The 24,691-nt window shown below is 44.9% G+C and overlaps 2 protein-coding genes across 8 annotated transcripts in view; one reads left to right on the top strand and one right to left on the bottom strand.

Moving 5' to 3' along the window:
• Positions 1–901: 901 nt before the first annotated feature.
• Positions 902–23,081, top strand: Hexb (hexosaminidase subunit beta). Its single transcript, XM_048441520.3, has 14 exons — positions 902–1,231; positions 4,206–4,351; positions 7,779–7,844; positions 8,901–8,947; positions 9,374–9,484; positions 13,670–13,771; positions 15,604–15,733; positions 17,203–17,383; positions 18,230–18,316; positions 19,844–19,916; positions 21,108–21,282; positions 22,270–22,360; positions 22,488–22,592; positions 22,906–23,081. Exons 1-14 carry the CDS (start codon positions 1,002–1,004, stop codon positions 22,970–22,972), a joined length of 1,611 nt encoding a protein of 536 aa, XP_048297477.1. The 5' UTR covers positions 902–1,001; the 3' UTR covers positions 22,973–23,081.
• Positions 18,196–24,691, bottom strand: part of Gfm2 (GTP dependent ribosome recycling factor mitochondrial 2) — a 39,967-nt gene continuing 33,471 nt past the window's right edge. For 6 of the 7 annotated variants that reach the window (XM_048441509.3, XM_048441511.3, XM_048441512.3 and 3 more), the window contains one exon: positions 18,196–24,111. In XM_048441509.3, coding sequence (XP_048297466.3) covers positions 23,974–24,111 — 138 coding nt within the window. In that variant the 3' untranslated portion in view covers positions 18,196–23,973. The remainder of the gene's footprint in view (positions 24,112–24,691) is intronic. The other variant, XR_014997105.2, reaches the window with a different exon arrangement.

The raw sequence follows: 24,691 nt of genomic DNA, 5'->3' as shown, positions 1-24,691 counted from the left end.
GGACCGCAACAGTTCTTGGAAGACTTTTCTTGCAGGCTCTCTTTTTGGACTGCTTGCTGCAGATACATGTGGCTTGGGTTTGCCTGACACCCCGTTCTGGTCGCCTTACCAAACACCCGCTCACCTACGCCCTTGCTGCTAACGGGGGATTTCACTACTTTTCTCTTAGAGAGATTATGCAGTCAAGTTTGTTGACCGTGATCCTGATTTTATCAGGACAGACATGAATGAGGTTGGACACGTGTTTTCTTGTGAGGGGTTTGCCCTGACCCCTGTATCCGCCAGGATGACATAATGCGGAGAAAACCTGCCTGAGCTATCCCCTCCAGGCCCACTGAGCAATCTTCTAACATCTGTAAGTTATCTTCCCATTGGTCGTACTGTGATTAGACTTATTGTAATCTTTGATGCATTTTCACTCTATCTAATCATTTTGAACGTCTTTGGAAAAATCATATGTTGACATTCATCTCTACTACAGAAATAGTCTTCTTCTGTCTCTTTAATATTAACGTGGTCCATCTCGTCCTTCTGAAGTTTTAAATACTCTCTCCCTGTCCGTTTTTTTATTTTCATGCACAATTATAACCTCCCATCTGTTCCAAAGTCAGTTCTAGGGAATTGGTTTTTATCAATCAGAGCCCACAGACGATCTAGACTGTGGCAAAAACACCGCCGGGGTTGGGGTAGGGTGGGTAGAAGAAGAAACAGCCGATGGCTTGAGTGCCTGTTTTGCTGGTTTGCAGAGGCCGGTGGGCTGCCCAGAGGGGTCCCCAGGTGACAGGCGCAAGCGGGACACCGCGTCCCGAGAGGGCGCGCAGTCGCCTGGGTACCCCGCCCAGCCGTATTTCCGGGCGGGCGGCTCCGGACTCAGAGGCGGAGCCGGTGCAGGGAGGTAGTTTGGTCATCTGACTCGGTGACCCGGGAACAGACGCTTCTTTTCCTGCAGCCGGAGCAAGAAGGCTGGTGGGAAGACTGCCCGGACAGACCGCGGAGCAGCTATGCGACGGTCCCCGTACCGAGCTCCCGGACTGCTACTGGCGCTGGTGGCGCTGGCGGCGCTGGTGGCGCAGGCCCCGGCCCAGCAAAGACCGGCGCTGTGGCCCTTCCCGCGCTCGGTGAATATGTCCCCGAAACTGCTGAACATCGCTGAGGACTACTTTTTCATCGTCCACGGCCCCAATTCTACGGCGCGCCCCTCCTGCTCGCTACTGCAGGAGGCCTTTCGGAGGTAAGCAGCCCCACCCGGCGGGGAGTCGTGGGACCTGGGGCAGAGAGGCGGACACCGGGTAACCGGTCTCTGGTCTCGAAGACCTATGCAGACCGAAGCCCAAGGCTTGACCTGCCCATTCTGCTTCCTGCGCAGCCTGGGTGCTCAGGCACCCTGGTCTGGGTGCAGGATAACAGTGGGACGTGCAGCTTTAGCCGGTCAGTTTGTTGGCCTCAGAAGGGCAGTTGAGCTACTCCAGAGCTAGGGAGGGGGGAGGTGGCTCTAGAACCGCCAACGAGTATCTGGTGGGGCTTAGGTAAGGACCTTCTGAGGGCCCGAGGTAATTCCCCGGTATTGACTGTCACTTTCAGCTCCATCCTTCCCATATGTGGCAACAACGCAGATGTCTTTAATCTCTTCTATTTTTTTCTTTAAGTGTATCCGAGCCTGCACGAATTTATGTGTACCATGAGCGTGAAGGTAGCCGCTGAGGGCATGAATCTTGGCGTGAATCCCCAGTGCCTGTGCTGGCACCGAACCCGGGTCCTCCGTGAGAGCAATGAGGGCTCTAAACCTCTGATCAGCTCAGAAAAAAGTCCTTTAAGTTGGAGCGTTGTGGGAAACCTCTCCCTTCCAAACTATGTTCCATACCTAATGTTAGGTACTCAAATCTCAGTGCTTTCAAATGACTCTTAGATAAATATCTGCTTTACTTCTTGTTCCTCAACACTCTGGCTTCTTCCTTCTGGAGAGGTTCCCTAAAGCCCTTTGCCTTATCTAGCGCCTGGTCTTTTACAGCCCTCTTTTTGGGCAGCACAGCCAGCTGTACTGAGTGCAGGGTAGGTTGCTTTTGGAGAGATGCTTGAATGTGCCACCTTCTGCCCCCTCGATGAGAGACCTGTGTGGGTGGAACTGCCCCAGGGGACTGCAATTTGGGACCACCTGTGCAGCTTACTTTCCTTGCCAGATCTTGTCTGTGACTGGTGAGTTCAACTACGCTCTAATTTGGCCTGGAGGACACCAAACAGCTGACCAGGAAATGTAAAACAAAGTCCAGGGTGGATGCTTTCGGCTGTGGAGCTTAAACTTCTGCGGAAGAGGCTTGAGACATGGCTGGCAGAAAGGGCAGTGTCCTCGGCCACAGAAAGGCTAGTGTTTTCCTGATCATTTGTGCAACTGAGAGGATCTTAACATCTTACTGGGGAGTCCTGCTCTACTAAGCGTTTGGAGTTGAATTGCTTCCAGGGTGGGCTGCTTATAGGCCCAGGTGGTATGAAAATGTAAAATCAAAGCGGCCGGTGGTATTGAGATGTTTAGGACTGCAGCTCAGCCACTGGGCTGGATAGCCTTTAAAACTCCCTTGCTTGCTTTAGGGCCGACTGTAAAGCCTGTGTTTTCTTTTTGCCTTGATAAGAGCTTGAGCAGGCATGAGTTACGTGTTGATGGATACAATGTTACACCGGCTTGAATCAGCTGTGAGGTGGTTTGAAAACAGGCTTGGCATCTCAAAACAAGTGCAGGTAATTATTACCTGAAGGATTTGCCCGACTAATTCATGGCCGTCTGCAAGAGCAGCCACGAGTAATTGCACCTGGCATTGTTTGGAAGCGGGTTGTAAACCTGGGCTAAACCTTGAGAGTACGTGGCTGTGGTCTCGGAACTTCGGCAAGCATAGTAGGGTTGGAAGTCTCCGGAGATGCAGGGTATTCCGGGAACTCTGGGTAGGAACATATTCGTATAAGCTGTTCAGAATTCTGTGGCTGTGGTTTTGGGTTTTCCCATCCCAACAGCTTGCTCTCAAATAACGTGCAGCGGTTTCCCAAATAACTGACTTGGAGGCTTAATATAAACTATAAATGCTCAGCTGATAGCTCAGGCTTGTTACTAGCTAACTTTTACACTTTTCCCCATATTTCTTAATCTATGCTTTACCACGTGACTCATGACTTGTTACCTCATCTCTCCACATTCTGCTTCGCTGGGTAGGCTGGCTGGCATCACCTCTGACTTCTCCCTTCCTCATCCCATCATTCTGTTTGGCTTCCCCACCTAGCTTTATCCTGTTCAGCTGTTGGCCAGTCAGCTTGTTTATTAAACCAATCATAGTGACGTATATTCACAAAGAGTGAGTTCTAGGAGAGGGCTACATAGAGAAATCCTGTCTTGGAAAACAAGCAACAAATATTATTTTATGTGTGTGGGTTGTTTCTATTGTACTACGTCTGCACACCGTTTGTGTAGAATACTTGTGAAGGCCAACTGTGAGCCTCCATGTGGGTACTGTGAACTGAACCCAGTTTCTCTAGAAGAGCAGCCAGTGCTCTTAACTGCTGAGCCATCTCTCCAGCCCTATGGAACTCACTCTGTAGACCAAGCTGGCCTCAAATTCACAGAGATCTGCCTGCCTCTGTCTCCCAAGTGCTGGGTTTAAAGGCACGTGACACCACCTCCAGCCGACCATATAAAATTTTTTCATCATAACTTTAAAAAAAAATATTGGTTTTTCTATGTATGGATGTTTTGTCTGCATGTATGTCTGCATACCACGTGTGTGCAGTAGGAAAGCTTTCAAAAACTCCCGTGTTTGAATCTCATTCTCAGAAAGCTTGATCTGAAGGTCTGGACATCAGGATCTCCAGACAGTTCCCCCAATGCAGCAGTTCTCAACTTGTGGGTTGAGACCATCAAAACAAAAACAAAAAAAAAAACCCAGATATTTCCAATGGTCTTAGGAACACCCATCCATAAACTGATTTTTGTTGCTACTTTATTGCCGATTTTGCTACTGAGCTGTGTTCCTAAGGCCATTGGAAGTACATGGTCTCCAATGGTCGCGACACACAGGTTGACAACCACTGCCCTGATGGTTCTGAAACCACCCAGAGGATGTTTCTGATTAGACGGAGCTGGCACGAGAGATGTGAAAAGCTGGCTTCTGTGTCCCCTGGCACACACATACGATCTGGTTCATTATTTAAATGGATTTCTCCCACAGATATTACGACTACATTTTTGGTTTCTACAAGAGGCATCCACGCCCTGCTAGATTTCAAGCTGGACCACAGTTAGAGCTACTGCAGGTCACAATCACCCTTGAACCACAGTGTGATTCCTTCCCTAACATGTCTTCCGATGAGTCCTGTAAGTACCTATCTTAAAATGGTGTCATTGTAGAGCGATTGTAGGTCCAGGAGGGAGGACTCACCTGTCCATCACCCGGTCCACTGCCATTTCAGGGGTCCAGTATGTATGTTGTTTGCAACAAATGTTTTGCATGGATACAAACATTAATATGAAAACGGGAATAAGTTGATCATGGCACTTAGGAGGCTGAGGCAGGAGGATTGCAGTGAATTGAAGCTAGCCTGGACTAGAATAAGACATCTCAAAAAAAGAACAAGGACAAAGAAAATGGGAGTTTCTGTCCATGTAGATTTTTCATAATTATGAACATTTATGAACTTTATTAAGTGTTCCTTCGTGACATAATTTCTAATGCTTCAGTATTCCACCACTGTATGGTAGAATGAGATTAATCTTAGTTTTTGAGGCTATGCTATTTCTTTTCTCTTTAAAAGATTTTGTGTGTGTGTGTGTGTGGTGTATATGTGTATGTGTGTGTACATGCACACACATGCCCGTAGGCACTCACAAAGGGCATCAGATCCCGTGCATTGGGGAACTGAACTATGGTCCTCTGGAAGGAGCCATTGAGTACTGACAACTGCTGAGCAATCTCTCCCGCCCGTGGCTTCTGTCTCTGAAGGCAAATTAGAGTGTCCTGCATATTAGACCAGCCTGCCCACAGGACTGTCTCCCTGCTTCCTCTGGAGGGTGTGCTGGCTGGCACGGTGTGGAACGGTGCCCGGCATCAGAGGAACAACGTGTAGATATAATGTAAGACAAGTACCAGGAAGAGACGAGGGAACTGGGTGTAAAATGGTGTAAAAATAGAAAGAATGCCACATAGTAAGAAGAAAGTGTGACGGCTCCTTTGCCCTTAGACTGCGTCCTCTACAGATGGATAAACACCCGTGTCCCTCCTCCAACACAGATGAGCTTTTTTTTTCAAATATGTTCACTATTATCATTCTATATATTTATTCATTTATTTACTTTTGTTTTTGAGTCAGAATCTTTTTATTTTTATCTTATGACCATTGGTGTATTGCCTGCATGTGTGTGTGACTGTGTGCGGGTGTCAGAGCCCAGGAACTGGGGTTACAGACAGGTGTGAGCCACCCTGTAGGTGCTGGAAATTGAACTTACATCCTCTGGAAGAGCAGCCAGTGCTCTTAACCGCCGAGCCACCTCTCCAGCCCCCAGATGAGCTTGCTTACTACACCCCTTAGGAAAATAGTTTCATTTCTTCTCAGTTCTCTCGCTGTCCTTGGGACAGGAACGGGTAATTTACCAGTGTTGGCCACATGACTTTCGTGGATACTGGACATGTAGACGCTATAGGAAGTAGGGTTTGCAATCTGAATTGAGCTAGAAATGGCCACTGTGTTGCCAAGCAAACTTTGCTGTTCATTACCACCTGCAACACAGATGACCTATTGCAGATTCTGGAAAATAGGGTGCACTGAGACCAATGAGTCTGAGCTTTTACTTAAGTCGGCTCTTCTCAAAAGGAAACTTCCTGCCGTTAGTGTTTAGGAAATTTGCCAGCATTGCAATCGCAAAATCCCAACCCCCTATATTAAAAATAAAGACAGGCGTACCAGTTCTCAAAAGGAAACTTCCTGCCGTTAGTGTTTAGGAAATTCGCCGACATCGCCAACGCAAAATCCCAACCCCCTATATTAAAAATAAAGACAGGCGTACCCTGAGAACTGGAAGTGAAGCAATTTCTCCTATAGACAGGTAGCCACACACACAAAGACATTTACCTAAAACGAAGAGTTACAAACAAACTCGCCGCCAGCTGGTAGACTGGTGTTAATCCATGGGACAGACAGACATGCAGATCTTACCAACACAAACAAAGAAAGCTGTACCGTGTGGAGGGGAGCAGGCCATTTTTACGGCAACACACAGGAACTTGCAGATCAAGAATATTATAGTTTTTCATTAACACAGTTGCCCAGGAAAATAAATTAATAGCTATTTCATATGGGGGAAATAGAACTGGGTAGGCATATCAAGTAATGTTTGAGTAGTATTTTAATTATTGATGTCTGTATCTACGACAAAGGTATTCACAGTGCAAATAGGTTCAGAAGGGGATAGTTGAAAAGTCAAGACGTCACCTCCTAACCACCCCCAACACACACCTGATAACACCTGATAACTTGGTTTTGAAATTAAAATTTTAGCCAGGTTGGTGGCACACGCCTTTAATCCCAGCACTGGGTGTGGGGGCAGAGGCAGGTGGATTTCTGTGAGTTCAAGGCCAGCCTGGTCTACAAGAGCTAGTTCCAAGACAGGCTTCAAAGCTACAGAGAAAAACCTGTCTTGAAAAAAATTTAAAAATAAATAAATTTTTAAAAAAATTAAAATTCTATAGCTATATATTTGCATACTTAGCAGGTAAATCTTCTAATTACTATATATGATTCAATGAGTCAGGATCCGTTTAAGCCAGACCTCAGCTACTGAGGGAAAAAGGAGGCCTGGTTCAATGGCACTCACAGTAGCAGAACCGGTCTGAGTCTGGCCTTTCGCTCACTCGGCACTGTGGTCTTCTGACCGGAAAAGCTATTCTGGTAGAGGACTGTCAGCTGAGTGTGTCACATGACTGACACATCTTTTCCTCGTCTGCGAGCACCTACCTTCTGACAGTCAGGAGGTAGAAGGTGATGACCCAGTCAAGGTGATATGATAATAAATTACACGCTCCAACTGCCAGTGTCCCTTCAGGTGGGGAAGCCTGTCCCTGACACACCTTCAGCTTTCAGAGTCTGTACCCTCTGTATCTTGGCCCAGCTCAGCCAACTAGAACTCTATACTCTTTGGGTGTTTTTGTCTTGAGACACGGTTCCTGTTTAGCCCAGGCTGACTTTGAACCTGTGATCTTTCTGCCTCACACCACCTGAGTGCTGAGATTGCAGGCCTGTTCCTTCCCTCCCCTCCATGCCTGGTTGAGGTCTCATTCTGGATGGATGTGGACTTCTTAGTGAGTGAGATGAAACTGGATTGAGGTTGAGGGAGCTAGAAATGAAGTCCTAAAGCCGAATTCAGATGACGTGGAGGGGAAGGGAAGTAGGATGAACGGAAGTAGGAAAGCGGAGTGACTTTACCTTGGGGGAGGTAGGAATTAGGAGTAAATCAGGGCTGCGGGCACTGAGGGCTGTTCACATCCCTGACCTGGCAGTTCAGACCTGAGAAGGTGAGGTGTGGTCACAGAATGGATGCCCCGCGCCCTGGCTTGAATAGCTCAGCTGCCTGGCCTATGGCACTGGGACTCACTGAAGAGGTGAGACACAAGGTCTCTGGGCTGGTCAGGCTGGGACATCTTGGTGAGATTCTGCAGGGGAGAGAGTAACGGGAAAGACCAAGGGTAAATCTGGGAAATAGCAGTGTGTCATTCTGGAATTAACTAAAGCTCACCAACCCCACCCCACAGATTCTCTGCTTGTGCAAGAACCAGTGGCTTTCCTCAAGGCCAACAGAGTGTGGGGAGCATTACGAGGTAAGTCCTATGCAAGTCCATCGTCCCTAGTAGAGGGACATTATTATATGTTGCTTTGTAAAACCAAGCACAGCAAAGCTATGCCACAACCTTGGGTTCCTCTTCCTTTCCCATGAAAGCTAGCGGAGCACTTAGATCCCTTCAACCCACGATGCCCACCCTGAACCCCAGAGACCTTGTGTCTCACTTCATGATTCCCAGTGCCGTAGGCCAGGCAGCTGAGCTGTTCAAACCAGGGCCCTGGGTATCCATCCCTCCACCACGCCTCATCTTCTCAGGTCTGAATTGCCAGGTCAGGGATGCAAACGGTCCTCAGTGCCCACAGCCCATATTTATTCCTCGTTCCTACTTCCTCACGGGACCTTTTGAAACATATTTCAGGGTGGGTGTTTATTCAGAGCATTGGACACTTTACTCACGTGACTCTGAACCCCGAGAGGATGAAGGGGCGGGCGGCCCTTGCATGAGGCAGGCAAGCCACACATGGCAGAAGCATGTCTTTCCATAGAGACATACAGACAACAACAGTCAGTTGTTGGCTGTAATGAACCACCTGAAGTAAACTCATTCCTGTCCACTACATCTGGGAGGAGCACAAAAACATAATCCAAGAACAAGCCTGTGTTTTTGAAGAAACTGAGGTCACAAGACTCTTGTCTTCTTGGAGTTTTCTCATGAGTGCTCAGAAATCTCATGGGCCATGTTCCAATATTGGGCTACAATATCACATGGCTTTCAGTGGCCCCAGTTGGTTCAGCTTTGGTTTGGGCTCACCAGTTCCTTCTTGCCGCCTTCAGAAACAAGTCCTCGGTCTTCCCCAGTTTCCCATGCCTGTGGATTCCGAGCCTCCAGCGGGTTTATCAGCACACTGTAAAAGGGAGGCAGAGAACCAGGGAGAGCCGTGGGAGGCAGAGGCCAGGGAGGAGTGCTGCACTTTAGAAAGCAAGGTTGCGGTGTCTGCTCGAGCTCTTTGCCCTGTGGTCATGCGCCTGTTGGACAATACTTTTATTTCATTTTCTTATCTTGTAAATAACACAATCTCTTTGCTTCCCCTAGGTTTAGAGACGTTTAGCCAATTAGTTTACCAAGACTCTTACGGAGCTGTGAGTATTCCTGTTGTGTCTTTCTGTTGGAAAGTCACTGCTGCTAGCAGGTCATCTCCCCAGCTGTCCTTCTGAGACTTTCTTTTCCCAGTGTATTTAGCTTACAAATTTCATGCATTTTTTTGTCCTGATATTTTTTCCCTTTTTAAATATTTATTATATATACACAGTATTCTGCCTACATGTATACCTGCTTGCCAGAAGAGGGCACAAGATCTCATTACAGATGGTTGGGAGCCACCATGTGGGTGCTGGGAAATGAACTGAGGACCTCTGGAAGAGCAGCCAGTGCTCTTAACCTCAGGGTCTTATCTCTCCAGACCCTGGTCCTAGATTTTTATCCAGTACTTGTATGTAGTTGTAGTCTTTATTGAACTTGAGGAGAAAAACAGTCTAAAACTCATCGAAATATATTTCTTCTCCTAGTTGACCATCAACGAATCCACTATTATTGATTTTCCAAGGTTTGCTCACAGAGGAATTTTAATTGATACATCGAGGCACTACCTGCCCATGAAGACAATTTTAAAAACTCTGGTAGGTGACTGCTTTATTGGATCCCTTGCTCATCCTGAAGATCTGCCCCTCGGGTTCCTTTCTTGCGGTTTCTTGTGCTGTCTGTAGGCTAGCGTAGACTTGTTTTTCCTGTGTCAAGTCTAAGCACTGGGCTTCCTGATCCCTCCCCGGGGAGGAATGTTTCCCCACGTGAAATGGAGGCACCCCTGAGAGGCTCTCTCTTGTGTTTTCACAGACAACATGAATTTGGCCAAGACTGTTGAAATTTTGTTTGTTTGTTTGTTTGTTTTCAGCCAGGATTGTGGTATCAAGTTCCCAATCCTCCTGCCTCAGTCATGGGATTATCAGCAAGTACTACTATGTTTAGTGAGAAAGGCTGTTGGTTTTTTTTTTGTTTGTTTGCTGTTTTGTTTGGGGTGGTTTGGGGGGTTTCTCTGTATAGCCCTGGCTGTTCTGGAACTTGCTTTGTAGGCCAGGTTGGCCTTGAACTCACAGAGATCTGCCTGACTCTGCCTCTCAAGTGTTGGGATTAAAAGCATGTGCCACCACATCTGGCAATAACTGAGAAAGGCAGTTTTAGTACTGCTGTTGGCCCAAGTACATACTGTTGTTTATCAGCCAGGGGTCCGGACATAGCCTGGAAAAATGGCTATATCTCTCTAGCTATTGATTTTTCAGGTGACATAGAAAGGGGTCAGGTCGTGGCTTTTTCCCTTTGGAAATGCTCCAAAAGAATATGGAACCTTGGGGTAGTGGGTAGGAAGGGGGCTGATCATAGCTGTCATTTCCTGGGGGGCTTTTCATTGCCTTGTCCCTGATACCACCTGCCAACTTTAAGCTGCTTAAACTTTTTAGAAGACTACAAAGAACTTTCATATATTCATTGAGAATATATGAATTTAAAATTTATGAATATATAAATTTAAAGTTTATGATTTAAAAAATTTAAATATGCTGGCAGTGGTGGCGCATACCTTTAATCCCAGCGCCCAGGAGGCAGAGGCAGGCTGATCTCTGTGAGTCTGAGGCCAACCTGGTCTACAGAATGAGTTCCAGGATAGACAGAACCATTTCACAGAGAAACCCTGTCTCTAAAAAAAAAAAAAAAAAAAAAAAAAAAAAAAAAAAAAAAAAGACAACAAAAATTAAGTATTTGTTAAACTTACTTACAACTTATATTTGCCTGAGCCTCCCTATTATAATACCTGATGGGTCCATGCAGCGGGTGACTCAAAACCCCTAGAATATTAGTTTGCACCTCCTAGTGAAAGAAAGAACACAACTCAACAGTTTCAGTAAAGCGTCAAGAACAGGAAGCTGATAGCATGTGCCCTCCAGGCTCCCCGCAGTGCAGACTCCATGGCTGAGAGCCTGTGCCCTCTGGTCTCCCCACAGTGCAGATTCGGTGGCTGAGAGCATGCGCCCTCAGGTCTCCCCGCAGTGCACACTCCATGGCTGAGAGCATGCGCCCTCAGGTCTCCCCGCAGTGCAGATTCGGTGGCTGGCAGTACAGGTCCCAGCAGGATCTGTGTTACATTTCCTTGTTCATCTCCTCAGCGACCTTCAGCCTGGAGCTGTTATCTTTCCTCATTTTGGAAGACTGTGATATTTTAGAAAAGCACAGGCCAGTTACTTTTAGAAAATATCTTAGGCCATCAGTTTCTCACACAAGATTCAGTTCCTGGGGCGAGAAGAAAGCAGACGCGGGCTGTGTTCCAAGAGTGTCAGGTGGCACACTGTCTCACTGTGGGTAATGTTTACTTGGGCTGGCTGAGATATCTACTGTCTGTCGCGCTTCTCAGTGTATAGTTAACTTTGGGGTATTTTGTGCTTTTTTGTTTGTTTGTTTTTGTTTTTCGAGACAGGATTTCTCTGTGGCTTTGGAGCCTGTCCTGGAACTAGCTCATGTAGACCAGGCTGGCCTCGAATTTACAGAGATTCTCCTGCCTCTGCCTCCCGAGTGCTGAGATTAAAGGCATGCACCACCACCGCCTGGCTTTATATATATATATATAAATTATATATATATAATTTTATTTCTGTGTTTGTGTGGAGATGGGGGACAGTACAAGATCTCCTGGAGAGAGCTGATCCTCGCCTAAGTCAGGTTATTGCTTTGACAAACCACCAAGTGGTGATTTCCCTAGCTCCATCATTTCTACATTTGCTGGTGGTAAATGACCTTTTATAGTAAGGCAGGGCAGCCCTGTTTCATCTGAGCCCTCATTATTTTGTCAGTCTAGATTATCTACATTAACCCCTATATAACTGTCAAACTGACCCTGCTGTGGCCATTAGGAGCCCTTTCGAGCTGGTTTGCTTATTCTTGTGACATGTCCCCTTCAATCTCTGTACTTTTGGCACCACGATAGCCTAGGCTTATGTAGCCTGGTCTTAGTCTAGATCCACCCCCCCTCCCCCTTTTCCCTTTCAGTACTCAGTATTTCAAACCCAGATTTGGGCTATCAGTGGGTGTATCTCCTGACTCTACAGGCAGCTGGGAAGCATGCCCGTGTGTGTTCAATGTGTTTATATGAACACACGCATATACGCCTTTCCCTGTATCTCTCCATCCATAGCAGGAGTTAGTTAAGTACAACCCAAGAGTCAAATCCGATTGCTGCTGTGACTCCGGAGAGACTGTGTTTACCCTTTGTTTTCCCACCACATTTAATCTGGAAGACTTCTGTGACTTGAAAAGATGTAAAGATTTTTTTTTTTTCCTTTTCTCACCAGGAAGCCAGCAGCCCTTTAGCAGGGTGTCCTCAAATCGAGTTCAGTTCTCATGATGTCTACCTGGAGATAGGGTCAGATCCCGGAAGCTGAAGTCCCCAAGGCTACCTGTCTCCCTTCTGACTTTAGATGCCAGACACAAGCCCCAAGAGTTTTACCTATGCTTGTGATACACCACGACAAATCAGGGTTCCCGTAATTCTCCCTCAAGTTCAAATCATTTCCTTGAGTGGCTGTTAGACTGTCAGGTTATTATCAAGGCCACTGCAAGGACTGCTGGTGAGGAAGGTAGGGGTGAGGACAGGGCCCCCGCACCCTCTCTGGGCATGCTGCTTTTTAGAGATGTGAAGCCTGTCCTTTGGGGTCCTATGGAGTCTTCACTGCATGGGTGTGGCTGAAACACAAGCACCGCATGGAACGTGCTTAGACAGAAAGGGTCTGATGCAGCTTCAGCATCCTTTCTCTTCTGTGCAGAATCCCTCCCTGTAAGGGCCCAGGGCAGGGCCTTCTAGAAGAAGGAGGGTCATAGGACCTACTATCAGTCCAGATAGGTCAGGTCAGAGAATTTCATGAAGGCCAGTTCCAAGACAGAAACTCCACGCAAGATTACTTTCCATTAAAAAAAAAAAAAAAAAAGAAGAAGATTACTTTCCATGACCAGCCTTGGGGAAGAGAAGCCCTAATTGCTACAACCTGCACTGGGAGGGAGTTAAGAACCAGGGCCATGCTGGGCAGGTGGTGGCGCACACCTTTAATCCCAGCACTTGGGAGGCAGAGGCAGGCAGAGCTCTGTGAGTTCAAGGCCAGCCTGGTCTACAAGAGCTAGTTCTAGGACAGGCTCCAAAGCTACAGAGAAACCCTGTCCCGAAAAAACAAAAACAAAACAAACAAAAACCCAAGAATCACTAAGGAATAAACTATAGTTTTATTCTTTAAACTACAATTTACTTAAACTACAGTTTATTCCTTCATGGTATACATTATATTAAATATTTCAGGGTGTCCAGAATTTTTCTAGGCATTTGCTTGGCATTATATTGAATCTATAATGAATTTTCACTTGCCAGGGTTATCATATATGTCTCATATATGATAGGCCATATATACCTATATATATTTCATACATGCCAGGGTTTCCTATGTGGGAATTGTTAGCTTTGGTAATTACTTAAATGCTGTTTCTCCTGTATTCCACTCCCTAAGACTGCCTCAGCCTCTTCATCCCCTCTTCCTGGCTGGCCCTGAAGCAATGATAAATTAATAAGCTTTCCTTCCTATACAGCACTATCACAGCTTCTATATACAATGTATTTGCTTTAATAGTCTGCCAACTTAACTACATATGATGAGTTTATACTTTCTCTTCATTCTTTTCTGAAAAGAAACTAGAAAAAGCAGCGCTAATCTGAAGCAACCTACTGTCGAAGACTGCGTTCTGCTGTGGTATAGAATTCTCCCCATTTTTGCTTTCAGGATGCCATGGCTTTTAACAAGTTCAATGTTCTTCACTGGCACATAGTGGACGACCAGTCTTTCCCGTACCAGAGTATCACTTTTCCTCAGCTAAGCAACAAAGTGAGTAATTCAGGTCGTTGTCGTCCGTGTACCCAAATCCTTGGCAGTTTCAATGGTTTTCTTATAAATGGAACCGATGTGAGAAACTTAGGTATCTGTGGTTTAAAATACCTTTTTAGGGGGCTGGTTAGCATTTTATTTCCATAAATCTTTTTGTACTTGTCACAGTTGCTAAATAATAAGACTATTACTGTAAATGTTATTACAAACGTACTCTCTGGGAACAGCATACGTGTGTTAAAAGCCTAATGTGGAAGACCTGAATAATTCATGGCTAACACAGTTAAGATACGCACTTGCCTAGCAGTATATGTACTTTAAATCAGGTTAGGAGCATGTAAACGACCTACTTTTTCCTCCTTTGAAACACAAAAAGGAGGACATTTTGGAGTTGAGCTGTTTTTGCTGTTGTAAGAGGGAGGTCTCAGGCTGGTGTGGTGGTACACGCCTGTAAGCAGGCAGGAACAGGCGGACCTTCAGTAAGCTGGAGGGAGGCCTGGCCTACACAGTGAGTTCCAGGACAGTCAAGACTACACAGAGACCTCACAATAAACAAAAGCCAGGGTCTCCCCCACCTCAGGCTGGCCTTGAAAGTGGATCCCTTGCTTCCTCCCAAGTACCGGGCTCACAGACAGGTGCCAGCACATTGGTGGCTTCTGCTGTGAGTGTTTGGAGCAATGGAGCTGGGGAGGTCACCCTTGGGTCTCATCACTTAATCTCCCTATAACAGAGAATGTCAGCTGACCGTCCAGAGAAGCTGTGTGCCTTGTCAGGACTCCTGTCCTCTGGCCACAGTTCCCTCTAGTATGCATGTGGGCTGAAGGATGTGGCAGTAGTGGCTGCTGTGGTGGCTGCTTCTGCTGTACGTTTATGTGCAGTTTTCAACACACAGAGGGACCAAATAGTTCGTTTGGCACCCAGCTCCACCGTCAGCCTGTGACCAATTCTGCTGTTACCTGCAGACTCTACCCTTCCCCACTATTTTAAGCCAAATTCCAGACTTATTTCACTTGTGAAAATGCTTGGTTTTATCCAATTATCCATCAATACTCATATTTACCTAAGTGTCTTTTTCTCTTATGGGCCGTACATTATGGATGTTAATGTGCCTGCTAATTCTCTTTTCTCATTATTAATTATTGGTACTGAGAAACCAATGGAATTTGGTGTCCTGTCTCTCTCTGCTCTCTTGGTTTTGTTGGTTACATTCCAAAGTATCAATTACCATGTCCCCTATATTTTGATTCGGGGGTTAAAGGTCAAGATAATATCTACAGCTGAGCATGTATAGCCTATATGTTGAGACAGATGCCAACCTTATCTTCCAGGGGACCTTCATCGTTACAACCAGTGCTAATTCTTAAGTGACACAAAGAATATAGTCAGGAAATAGTTAAACACAATTAAGTTACTTATTGTCTGAGGGTGAATTTTTAGGTGATATTAATTAAAAGACTGAAAGACAAAAATCTGTGTTTTGTAATAACGGGTGAGTTTGGATTCTAACCTTGACAAGGGCAGTGTTTTCCAAAGGTTCACTCTGGAGGCAAAGATTTTGCTTGTTTTGCTGTTAGCTTCCAGAGTTGAAATAATTGTGGAATTCTTGAAGCAGAAGACACTGACAGTCCCATCAGTGAATCTTGCATTCAATGGGCAGAAATCCACAGTTTTTGTAGATTCCTACTCTGAAACCAGGAATCGCCCATTGTTAGGCAGGACTGTTTACTACCCTCTGATAACAGAAAAACTAACTGACCAGCAAAGTGCAAACGGAATTGTTTACGGTTTCCAGGACCAAATCCATCTTGCACATCTTAACTTGAATATTACAGGGGAGCTATTCTTTGTCTCATGTCTATACACCAAGTGATGTCCATACGGTGCTTGAATATGCCCGGTTCCGAGGGATTCGAGTTATACCAGAATTTGATACCCCTGGACATACAGAGTCTTGGGGAAAAGGTAAGGAGTTTGTCTTACAGGTTGAAAAAGGGGCATCTGAGATTCTTTGTCTCTTAATAGTTGGTAGTTTTGCTTCTAACTGCAGTTTATGCAATGGTAACAAATGCTGCAGATTTTGTGTCCCTGCTAAGTCACTGTCTAGGTACTATCTCATGTATCAAAGTTGGGGAGGCAGAAAACTTGGTCATAAGTAGACATAATGACTTAGTTCCGCTTTATTGATAGGCATGTTTTGGGGAGAGCACAGAATATATTCATGTTTCTGGTAGAGGGAACGGCACGAGGAAAGGCATTCGAAGAGAGCATGTAGTGTGACCAGAGTGGAAAAACTTTAGCGGTGCTACAGGTGGTGACTAAGAAGGTGGGCTCTGGTGCCAGCCTATCTACATTCGGATCCTGCTTTTGCCTTCTGGAGAGTAAACCTTGGGGAAGTTAACCCTTCACCTCCAGATTCTGAGAAACAATTCTGAGCATCAGATAAAAAACAGAAAGTACACAGCACTGGACCCAGCATTTCTAATTGTTCAATACATAGAAATACCACGGTAGACATGGAAAACGACGGGAACTGAGCCTGGGAAGGGCATCGCCAAGGCTCTTGATGACAGTAGTGAGCTTTGCCAGCACGCAGCATGCCCTGGGAACTAGTGCAAATTTCATTTTGGGAAAACCTCTATGAAAGGAACAGATTATAAAGAGAAAGACCCTGGAGGCCCCACACTGGGGGGGGGGGGGGTCAACACAGGCTTGAGAAGTAATGAGCAGAACCAGAAATGTCCTGGAAACACATTCAAGGAACTTGGCAACCGACTCAGGAAGAAGGACGGCAGAGCTTGGTGAGGCCTACGAGCAGACCTGTCGGAAACCAGAGAAAGAGAACTGGGGTTTTGCTAGATCGTACTGAAAGGCAGCTAGGGTCTCTATCTGTACTGAAGCACAAAGAAAAATTTGAGAGTCATTGATATTTGAAGTGGATTAAGACCTCTTGTGTAAAAGCAGCAAAGGGGAGCAGAGGAGGCAGCTCTTGTCTTCCTGGGGAGAAATTGCTAAATCAATCTTGGTAAATATGATTCTTTACTATATAAAATTTCTATAGCTTCAACAACACAAAGTCCAGACGGTCAGGTTTACAGTGGTTTGTTATGATAGTATCAGAGGGACTCATACTCAATAGAAACATGCTTTGAATTTGGATCTTTTCCCGAGCTATGATTGAGTAGACACAGACACAGTCTTGAAGACTCCAGGCCCCAGCAGACACACAAACAGAGATGCAACAGTGTTGTGTGCTGAGCTACACTTGGTGGGTTAGGGTGTCAAATACATTTTTGACTAATGAATTTTCACCTCATGGAGCTTATTGGGATTCAATACCATTGTATGAGGACCATTTATAGCATAAAGATGTGCAAGTTCAGGCCTTTGTGATTAATATCCTTATAAAAATAAATCTTTGTATTTTCTTCTAGGTCAGAAAGGCCTCCTAACTCCATGTTACAGTCAAAGGAAGCAAACGCAAAGGGTTGGACCTATAAACCCAGCTCTAAATGAAACTTATAGATTCCTTACCACATTTTTCAAAGAAATCAGCAGTGTGTTTCCAGATGAGTTCATTCACTTGGGTGGAGATGAAGTGGATTTTGAGTGTTGGTATGGTAACTCTAAACCTTTTATTTTTTTCAGCTTTTTTTCTTAAAGTGTAGATATATAGACTCCACACTGAAAGAGGAAGACTGGGGGTAACATCTCTCCTTGTAAGGGTTTAAACAATCCCCGAGATGGTTAGTTATTAAAGGATGTATACTTGAGAGGTGCAGCAAGGTGAAAGGTTAGGAAGAAGACTCAAGGGGGAGAAGCTAGGCATGGTGGCTCATGCCTACAACCAAGGGCAAGGAAAGTCTGGGCTGTACAATAGCACTGACTCAAGAAAATGGGCAACAAAAATCTATAACCAGTCTTGGTGGCACGTATCTAATTCTCATATTCAGGACAATGAGTGTGGAGTATTGGGAGTTCAAGGTCAACCTGACCATAGTGAGATTGTCTCAAAAAATCTAAAAGACAGCCAGGTGGTGGTGGTGGCTTTAATCCCAGCATTCAAGAGGTAGAAGCAGGCCAATCTCTGTGAGTTCAAGGCCAGCCTTGGGAGGGAAAAAAAAAACAACAAAACCTAAAAAACTCTAAGGAAAGAGGAGCTTTAGTGAAAAGGGAATGACTAGATAGGAGAGATGTTCAAGTCAGAGTCCTCAGCTTTGTTAAGAGGCTGGGGTGGAGTGGGTACGGAAGGTCTTTTTTAAAAATGGAAAGTAATTTCTTGAAAAAGTATTTCTGGGAAAATACTTTGCATTAGAAAAGTTCATGGGAACTCATAATCAAGAACTTGGACTTTTAACTCCTTAAAGTCTGTGTAACTGGTGTTTTGGACGCACGCTGCTTCAAATAATAAGCTGGACACGTCAAAATGTTTATAACATTTCAGTCACTTTTTTATTTAAGGGCATCAAATCCAAACATCCAAAATTTCATGAAGAAAAAAGGTTTTGGCAAGGATTTTACAAGACTGGAATCTTTTTATATTAAAAAGTAAGTCACTGGAAAGCCTAGTCCTCAGTGCTTTTGTACAAGTTTATGTATAACTTCGTTGTCTGCTTTACTTCCTCATTTTCTCCACCCCTTACAAAAGTGGAGACAGAAGGAAGTGCTGGACTGTTGTCTTTACAACGGTGATTATTTCACAATAACTCCTGAAATAGAAGAAGTCATGTGTCTTGAGATCTTGGCTCCGAGTCCTGGCTGCCCAAATCCTTGTCACTGTCTAGGTCTGCAGCTCATTCCATCTGTCCAGTCCTAGAGCATCTCTCTTGCTCCGTACTGTGGGCACAGTAGCCAGAGAGGCACATGCCTGTCCGTCACCTTAGAATTACAGGCAGTTAAAAGTTCTCAGTTGCATTAGCTCCGTTTCCAGTGTTTTATAGCAAGGGGAATGGTAGCTGCTGGACACAGTGCAGACAGAACATTCCCCAAAAGTTTGCCTGGACAGTGCTGCTCAGCTATTTTTTTTTCCATAATAGGACCAGAGCCTTGGGTTTCACAAACCATGTGAAGTTACATATGTTTAAAAAGAAGAAAGATAGAGATAGACAGACAGACAGACAGCTTTGTAGACTCAAAAGCCATTCTTAGCTTGTCAGTCATAGAAAAGAAAGCTATAGGCTGTCGTTTTCCAGGCTCTGCTCTATCCATTAGAAAGGCTCAGTTCACTCTGTCCTTCCTAGTTAGCTTTTTGTGTGGTATATTCTTTCTTTCTTACCCCTTCACGTGTTTGTTACTGCCTAACTAAATATCTGTGGTAACAATAGCTGAATGTTATTGACGTGACATGACAGGCTATGTGACAGTTTTCTTTCTGCCAACCTGTGGGTCTCGACCCCTTTAAAACCATTGGAAATATCAGATATTTACATTACGATTCATAACAATAGCGATATTACAGTTCTGAAGTAGCAACAATAGTTTTATGGTTGGGGTCACAACATGAGGAACAACATTAGGAAGGTTGAGAACCACTGTCTTATAAGATGTGTCACAAGCATAGGAAACACAGCTCAGTGTTGAAGTTGCCCACCCTGAGGGGTCTTTGTTCGCGTATGGCTGGGTTTCACAAGGCCTAGTGAAATACTTAATTTAATTAGAGGAAAGGGCAGGTACAGCCAAGCAGAGTTAGGTGGGGGCGGAGCCTAAGGGTTCAGCAGAGGCTAGGGAAGTGACTGGAGGACTGTGGAATTGCACTGTTTAAAGAGATCTGTAAGATGTAGGAGAAGCTTATATATGAGGAAGACAAAAACATGGATCAAAGCCAGGTGGTGGTGGTGCACGCCTCAATTCCCAGCACTCGGGAGGCAGAGGAAGGTGGATCTCTTGTGAGTTCAAGGCCAGCCTGGTCTACAGAGCAAGTTCCAGGACAGGCTCCAAAGCTACAGAGAAACCTTGTCTTGAAAAACCAAACATGGATCAATATTTAAAAATTAAGTCACATTTTCTATATAAGAGGGTAAGATGTGTTTATCCTGAGCATGGAATCTAAATAACTGTCAATTTTTTCAATGCTAGGATTTTGGGCATTGTTACATCCTTAAAGAAGGGCTCCATTGTTTGGCAAGAGGTTTTTGATGACAACGTGGAGGTAAGAACTGTGAAGACTCCACTCAGGGCAGGGAAAGACTGCCTGCCGTACTAGCCTGAGCACCCGCTTTAAAGTTGGGTGTTCAGCAGTCAGGATGATGGAGATCTGGAGGGCTCCATTCTTCACTGCGGAACTCTTTGCTACAGACAGATTCAAGGAGAGGAGGCAATACTTTCAGTGTGTGACCCTGGTGACCCTACCAGGTCCCACAGACAGCACCAGTCCAGTGGTCACGCAAACCAAGTCATCAGTCAGGGGAAGGCACTGGGGATTCAAGGGAGAGACTAATCACTATGCATTAGAGACAAACATGAAATTGTCAAGAACAGAGCTTAAAAATAAAGCCAAGTTGGCTGGGCTGTGGTGGCACACACCTTTAATCCCAGCACTTGGGAGGCAGAGGCAGGCTGATCTGTGAGTTCGAGACCAGCCAGGGCAGAGAAAGCCTGTCTTGAACGACAACATGGCAAGCATGGCCTAGTGTACACCTGTAACCCAAACATCATCAGGGCTGGGGCAAGAAGGTTGCTGGGACTTGCTGGCTCCAGCATAGCTCCAGGTTCAGTGGCACTTGAGGGAATGCAGTGACCAGAGCAGGATGGCAAGCCTGCCCGTGCATGCACTACAACATGCAGACACAGGACGCTATTAGTAATATGGACAACCCTCTGTTCCTTCTAGTTTCTTCCCCAAGCTCCTGCTGTCTCACAAGTTCAAGTATTTTGAATTAAGTTCCTTTTTGTTTTTAGGAGCAAAACAGACACCAAATGAGGTTTTTAAAAACATAGTGGTTTTAAAATAGGTAAAATGAATATACACTTTTAAGAAATATTTTTCCCTTATTGTTTATTTGTAGTGTATCTTACAAGCCCAGGTACCACTGTTATCTCTAAGGGACTGGTGATAGTCTCATGGTTTTAAGTTAAGTAGAACACTGGTGTGGTGGGAATGGGATCAAGGTGCACACCTTACCCTGAGTTCTTTAGTCTCTGAGGTGTCAGCTATAACAGAGGTTAATGTCCAGTATTAAGGGCTGATGAAAGGTGAACAGCAATGAAAACACAGTGAGGGAATAGCACATGGCCCTGACTGTTAGGAAAAGGGACGGATGGTTTTTTTTCTAAGATCTTAGAAAGCCTTAAAGACTGTATTTGGTAGACCTAATACTGTGATTGCAATCTGCACCTTTAGCTTCAGCCGGACACAGTGGTTGAAGTGTGGAAGAGTGAAAATTATTTAGAGGAGCTGAAACAAGTCACCTCATCCGGCTTCCCGGCAATCCTTTCTGCTCCTTGGTACTTAGACGTCATTAGCTATGGGCAAGACTGGAGACAGTACTACACAGTGGAGCCTCTTAATTTTGAAGGTAAGCAAAGCAGCCATCCTGCTGGATTCTCCCATAACTTCCACTCTCCTCCCAAATCTAACCTGGATGCCTATTATTCCTATTATGACTGATCTTTGATTTTATTAAAAATAAAGCTTTGGTATCATTTTAACTTCTGGAAGGAACAATGTGCTAGTCTTAAATGAAATACCCCCTTATATTTTACCTCCATTTTTATGGAGTTGCTTTCTATATCTGAGAGATGGTTGAGTGTGTTACCTTTTTGTTTGTTTGTTTTGTTTGTTTTGTTTTTTGTTTGTTTTGTTTTTTGAGGCAGGGTTTCTCTGTAGTTTTTTTGGAACCTGTCCTGGAACTAGCTCTTGTAGACCAGGCTGGCCTCAAACTCTGCCTTCGGAATGCTGGGATTAAAGGCGTGCGCCACCACCACCCTGCAAGTGTGTTAACTTTTAGGACACCTAAGTAAGGTTACCATTTGCGTCTATGGATTTCAGGTTGGGTGGGCCAGGGTTTTCAACTTCTTTATTAGCAGTTCTAAATTATACAGTTCTTGTAGATCAGTCTTTAGCTTAGAAAATGATGTTATGATTAAAAGTCTCAGAAATATTGATCCACTAAAAATTATGACTTTGAGGATCAAAAGTAATCATTCTAAATAGTAGTTTTTAGTTACTCTGTTTTGTTTCGTTACTAAATACCAAGGAATATAAACCAAATATAAGTAGTGGTCATGGTCCATTAAAATGAAGCTAATTTTATTATTCCAACTTGTATTTCTTGGCACACCACTAATCAGAAATGGGAGGAGGTGTCCAGACGAGTCTGCACAGGCTCCTATGAAAAGTACCTCCTCCTGGCTCACCATAGTCCTCTATGTATGTTGAATAGCACGGAGCCAGGGTGGGAATAAAGGTTCTGGTGCCCACAGGAAGGGAACATGGGATGACTATAGAGAGGAAGCCAGTGTTGTGCGGCTTAACTCCTTTCCCTTCAACCACTTTAATGCAGGTTCTGAGGAGGAGAAACAACTAGTCATTGGTGGAGAAGCTTGCCTGTGGGGAGAATATGTGGATGCAACTAACCTCATTCCGAGATTATGGTAAGGAATGAAAGGGATGCCAAATGCTTTAAAAGATGCCTTGGCTCTTCTCTGTGTAAGAAGGAAAGCCCCGAAGAATTTCCTTAAGTAGATGACCGCCTTGGGAGACACATATTTTAAATTTCAGGCCTCGGGCAAGCGCTGTTGGTGAGAGGCTCTGGAGTCCTCAAACTGTCACCGACCTACAAGATGCCTACAACAGACTGGTGATCCACCGGTGCAGGATGGTCAGGTGAGGGGCACGCCCTTCCAGCCTAAGATCTTACTAAAGTCCAGCATTCAGTGTAACTCCTGCCTTCAGCTTTTTGCTTAGCAATAAATAAAAACATCACCTAGGAAGTAGTCATTTACTCGGTAGAAGTTACAAACTCATTGTTGCAGGGGGGAAAGCAACACCTGTAAGATATGTTTAGTGTAACTGCCATCTTAAAGGAGTTAGTAGCTTAAATTAGAATCATCAAATCTTCACAGAGTGGGGATTTGCTAAAGTGATCTGAGATGGGAGGGCCACCAATCTAAAACATCTCTTTGTTATCTGTCAACAGCCGTGGAATAGCTGCACAGCCTCTCTTTACTGGACATTGTAGCCTTGAGTATAGAAAGGAAACGTGAACAGAAAAGTCTACAGCAGTCTGAACTATAATCATGTTGATTGTGAAATCATGTAAAATTAATATTTGTTTAGGTGTTTTTTTAATAAACCATCTTTTTATTGATTGAATCTCTTTCTGTGTCACACACCGAATACTGGCATCTTTTAATTGAGCAGCTTAAAAAATAACAGGAAAAGCTTTGTGATATCACTCGAATACTCCAAAGGGCTACATGACCTTCATCACTGTGACGGCTTAACTGAGAGCTGCTGGCTACAAAGGCGCAGCATTTCAGAGCACTTGCTACTCTTACAGATTCTGAATCTGAGTTCAGCTCCTGGATCTACATGGTGCTTCATAAACATCCATAACTCCAGCTCCAAGGGATGTTAACATCCACTTCTGACTTTCACGGGTATCAGGCACACACATGATATACAAGCATGTATGTAGTCAAAAGACTCAAAGGAAAGAATGTAAAAAGAAAATTTTAAATGACCAACGTTCCTCATAGGCCCAGGCCTTCCGACATGTGCTTCCCAGTGGATGCTATTTGTGGAGGTCCAGGAAATACAGCCTTGCTTGAGGAAGTTCATTACTGGTTGGACTTGGAGAGCTCACCGCCAGGCCCCAATTTTGGTTTGCACTCTGCCGTGCTTGAGGTTAAAGGTGGGCTTTCTCACAGCTTCCTGCTGCCTTGCTGTCCCTGCAATTACGGATTCTCCTTCGAAACCTTGAGCCAAAAACAAACCCTTTTATAAGCTGCCCTGGACAGGTTATTTGCCACAGTAACAGAGAGGGAAGGGATCCAACCAGGGCACAGAGTGGAGGTGCATTTATAGCAAAGCACGTTCCACACAGAATTAGAATGCAGCTCCAATGCCAGTATCTACATCTTTTGTCAAGTTCTTTTCATACACCAAAGCAGTAATTTACCAGCCAATGAATAAAACAGCACTCTTACTGAGAACGAAGCAGGTACATGCTTTTTTCTGGGCATTTCCCTGTGTTTCCAAGGACCTAAAGCACTTGGGCCAAACCACTTCTCTGGTTGAGCAGAGCAGTTTGGTCTTGAGGACTCATGGCTTGATAAGTAGAGAATTCTAAGGCAAAAGTAGCCGAGCCTGAAGTCAGCGTTCGAAGCACAGTTGAATATCCCTAATAAAAAGAATTTCAATTTGTTACTGCATTATATTTAGACTTTAAGTTTCTTTCCTTGCTGATCATCTTTAGAGCACAGCAGAGAAGGTCATGGTAGGGCAGAGTCATACCACTGCCTCCAGGTAGATCTCAGGAGAGGGGGAGGAAGGGAAGGAACTATTATGGGAAACAAGAGAATTTAGCATAGGTAAGTCAGCTGTGCGTTTTTTCATTCCAAGGCCCAGGAATTTGGTGCTATGACTCTGTCCTTCCTCATTATCAGTTGGTACCCCTGGTGCCTACCCCAGGAGAAAAAAATGCCTGACTGGGGAAGAGAATGATGCTGGCTTCAAAACTAAGGCAGAAAGGGGAGAGTGGTCATGCAGACTGACCGCATTTTGGTGCAGTATGCCATATCTTTGTGGTCCCAAGGTTGGAAATAACCTGTATAAAGTGCTATGTTCCACAGCTCTCACTACTGAAGGCCAAAGTCTTCACTCCTGGTGAAGTTTCTAAAAGTGGCTGAAACTTGGCACACAATCTAAAGCTAAAACATGATGCCTGCAGGTGTTAGCAACCACCTAATTTTACTCAGTGT

This window comes from Myodes glareolus, chromosome 15, assembly GCF_982192425.1.
Source record: "Myodes glareolus chromosome 15, mMyoGla1.1, whole genome shotgun sequence".
Taxonomy (NCBI): Eukaryota; Metazoa; Chordata; class Mammalia; order Rodentia; family Cricetidae; genus Myodes; species Myodes glareolus.
This window is presented reverse-complemented; position numbering and strand designations above follow the sequence as displayed.

What these genes read in the sequence shown, in the direction of transcription:
- Hexb (XM_048441520.3), top strand. Translation starts at nt 1,002, where the DNA reads ATGCGACGGTCCCCGTACCGAGCTCCCGGACTGCTACTGGCGCTGGTG. An exon ending in CATGTCTTCCGATGAGTCCT is followed by an intron (nt 4,352 to 7,778) that starts GTAAGTACCTAT and finishes CCCACCCCACAG; the next exon opens with ATTCTCTGCTTGTGCAAGAA. An exon ending in AGACAATTTTAAAAACTCTG is followed by an intron (nt 9,485 to 13,669) that starts GTAGGTGACTGC and finishes TTTTGCTTTCAG; the next exon opens with GATGCCATGGCTTTTAACAA.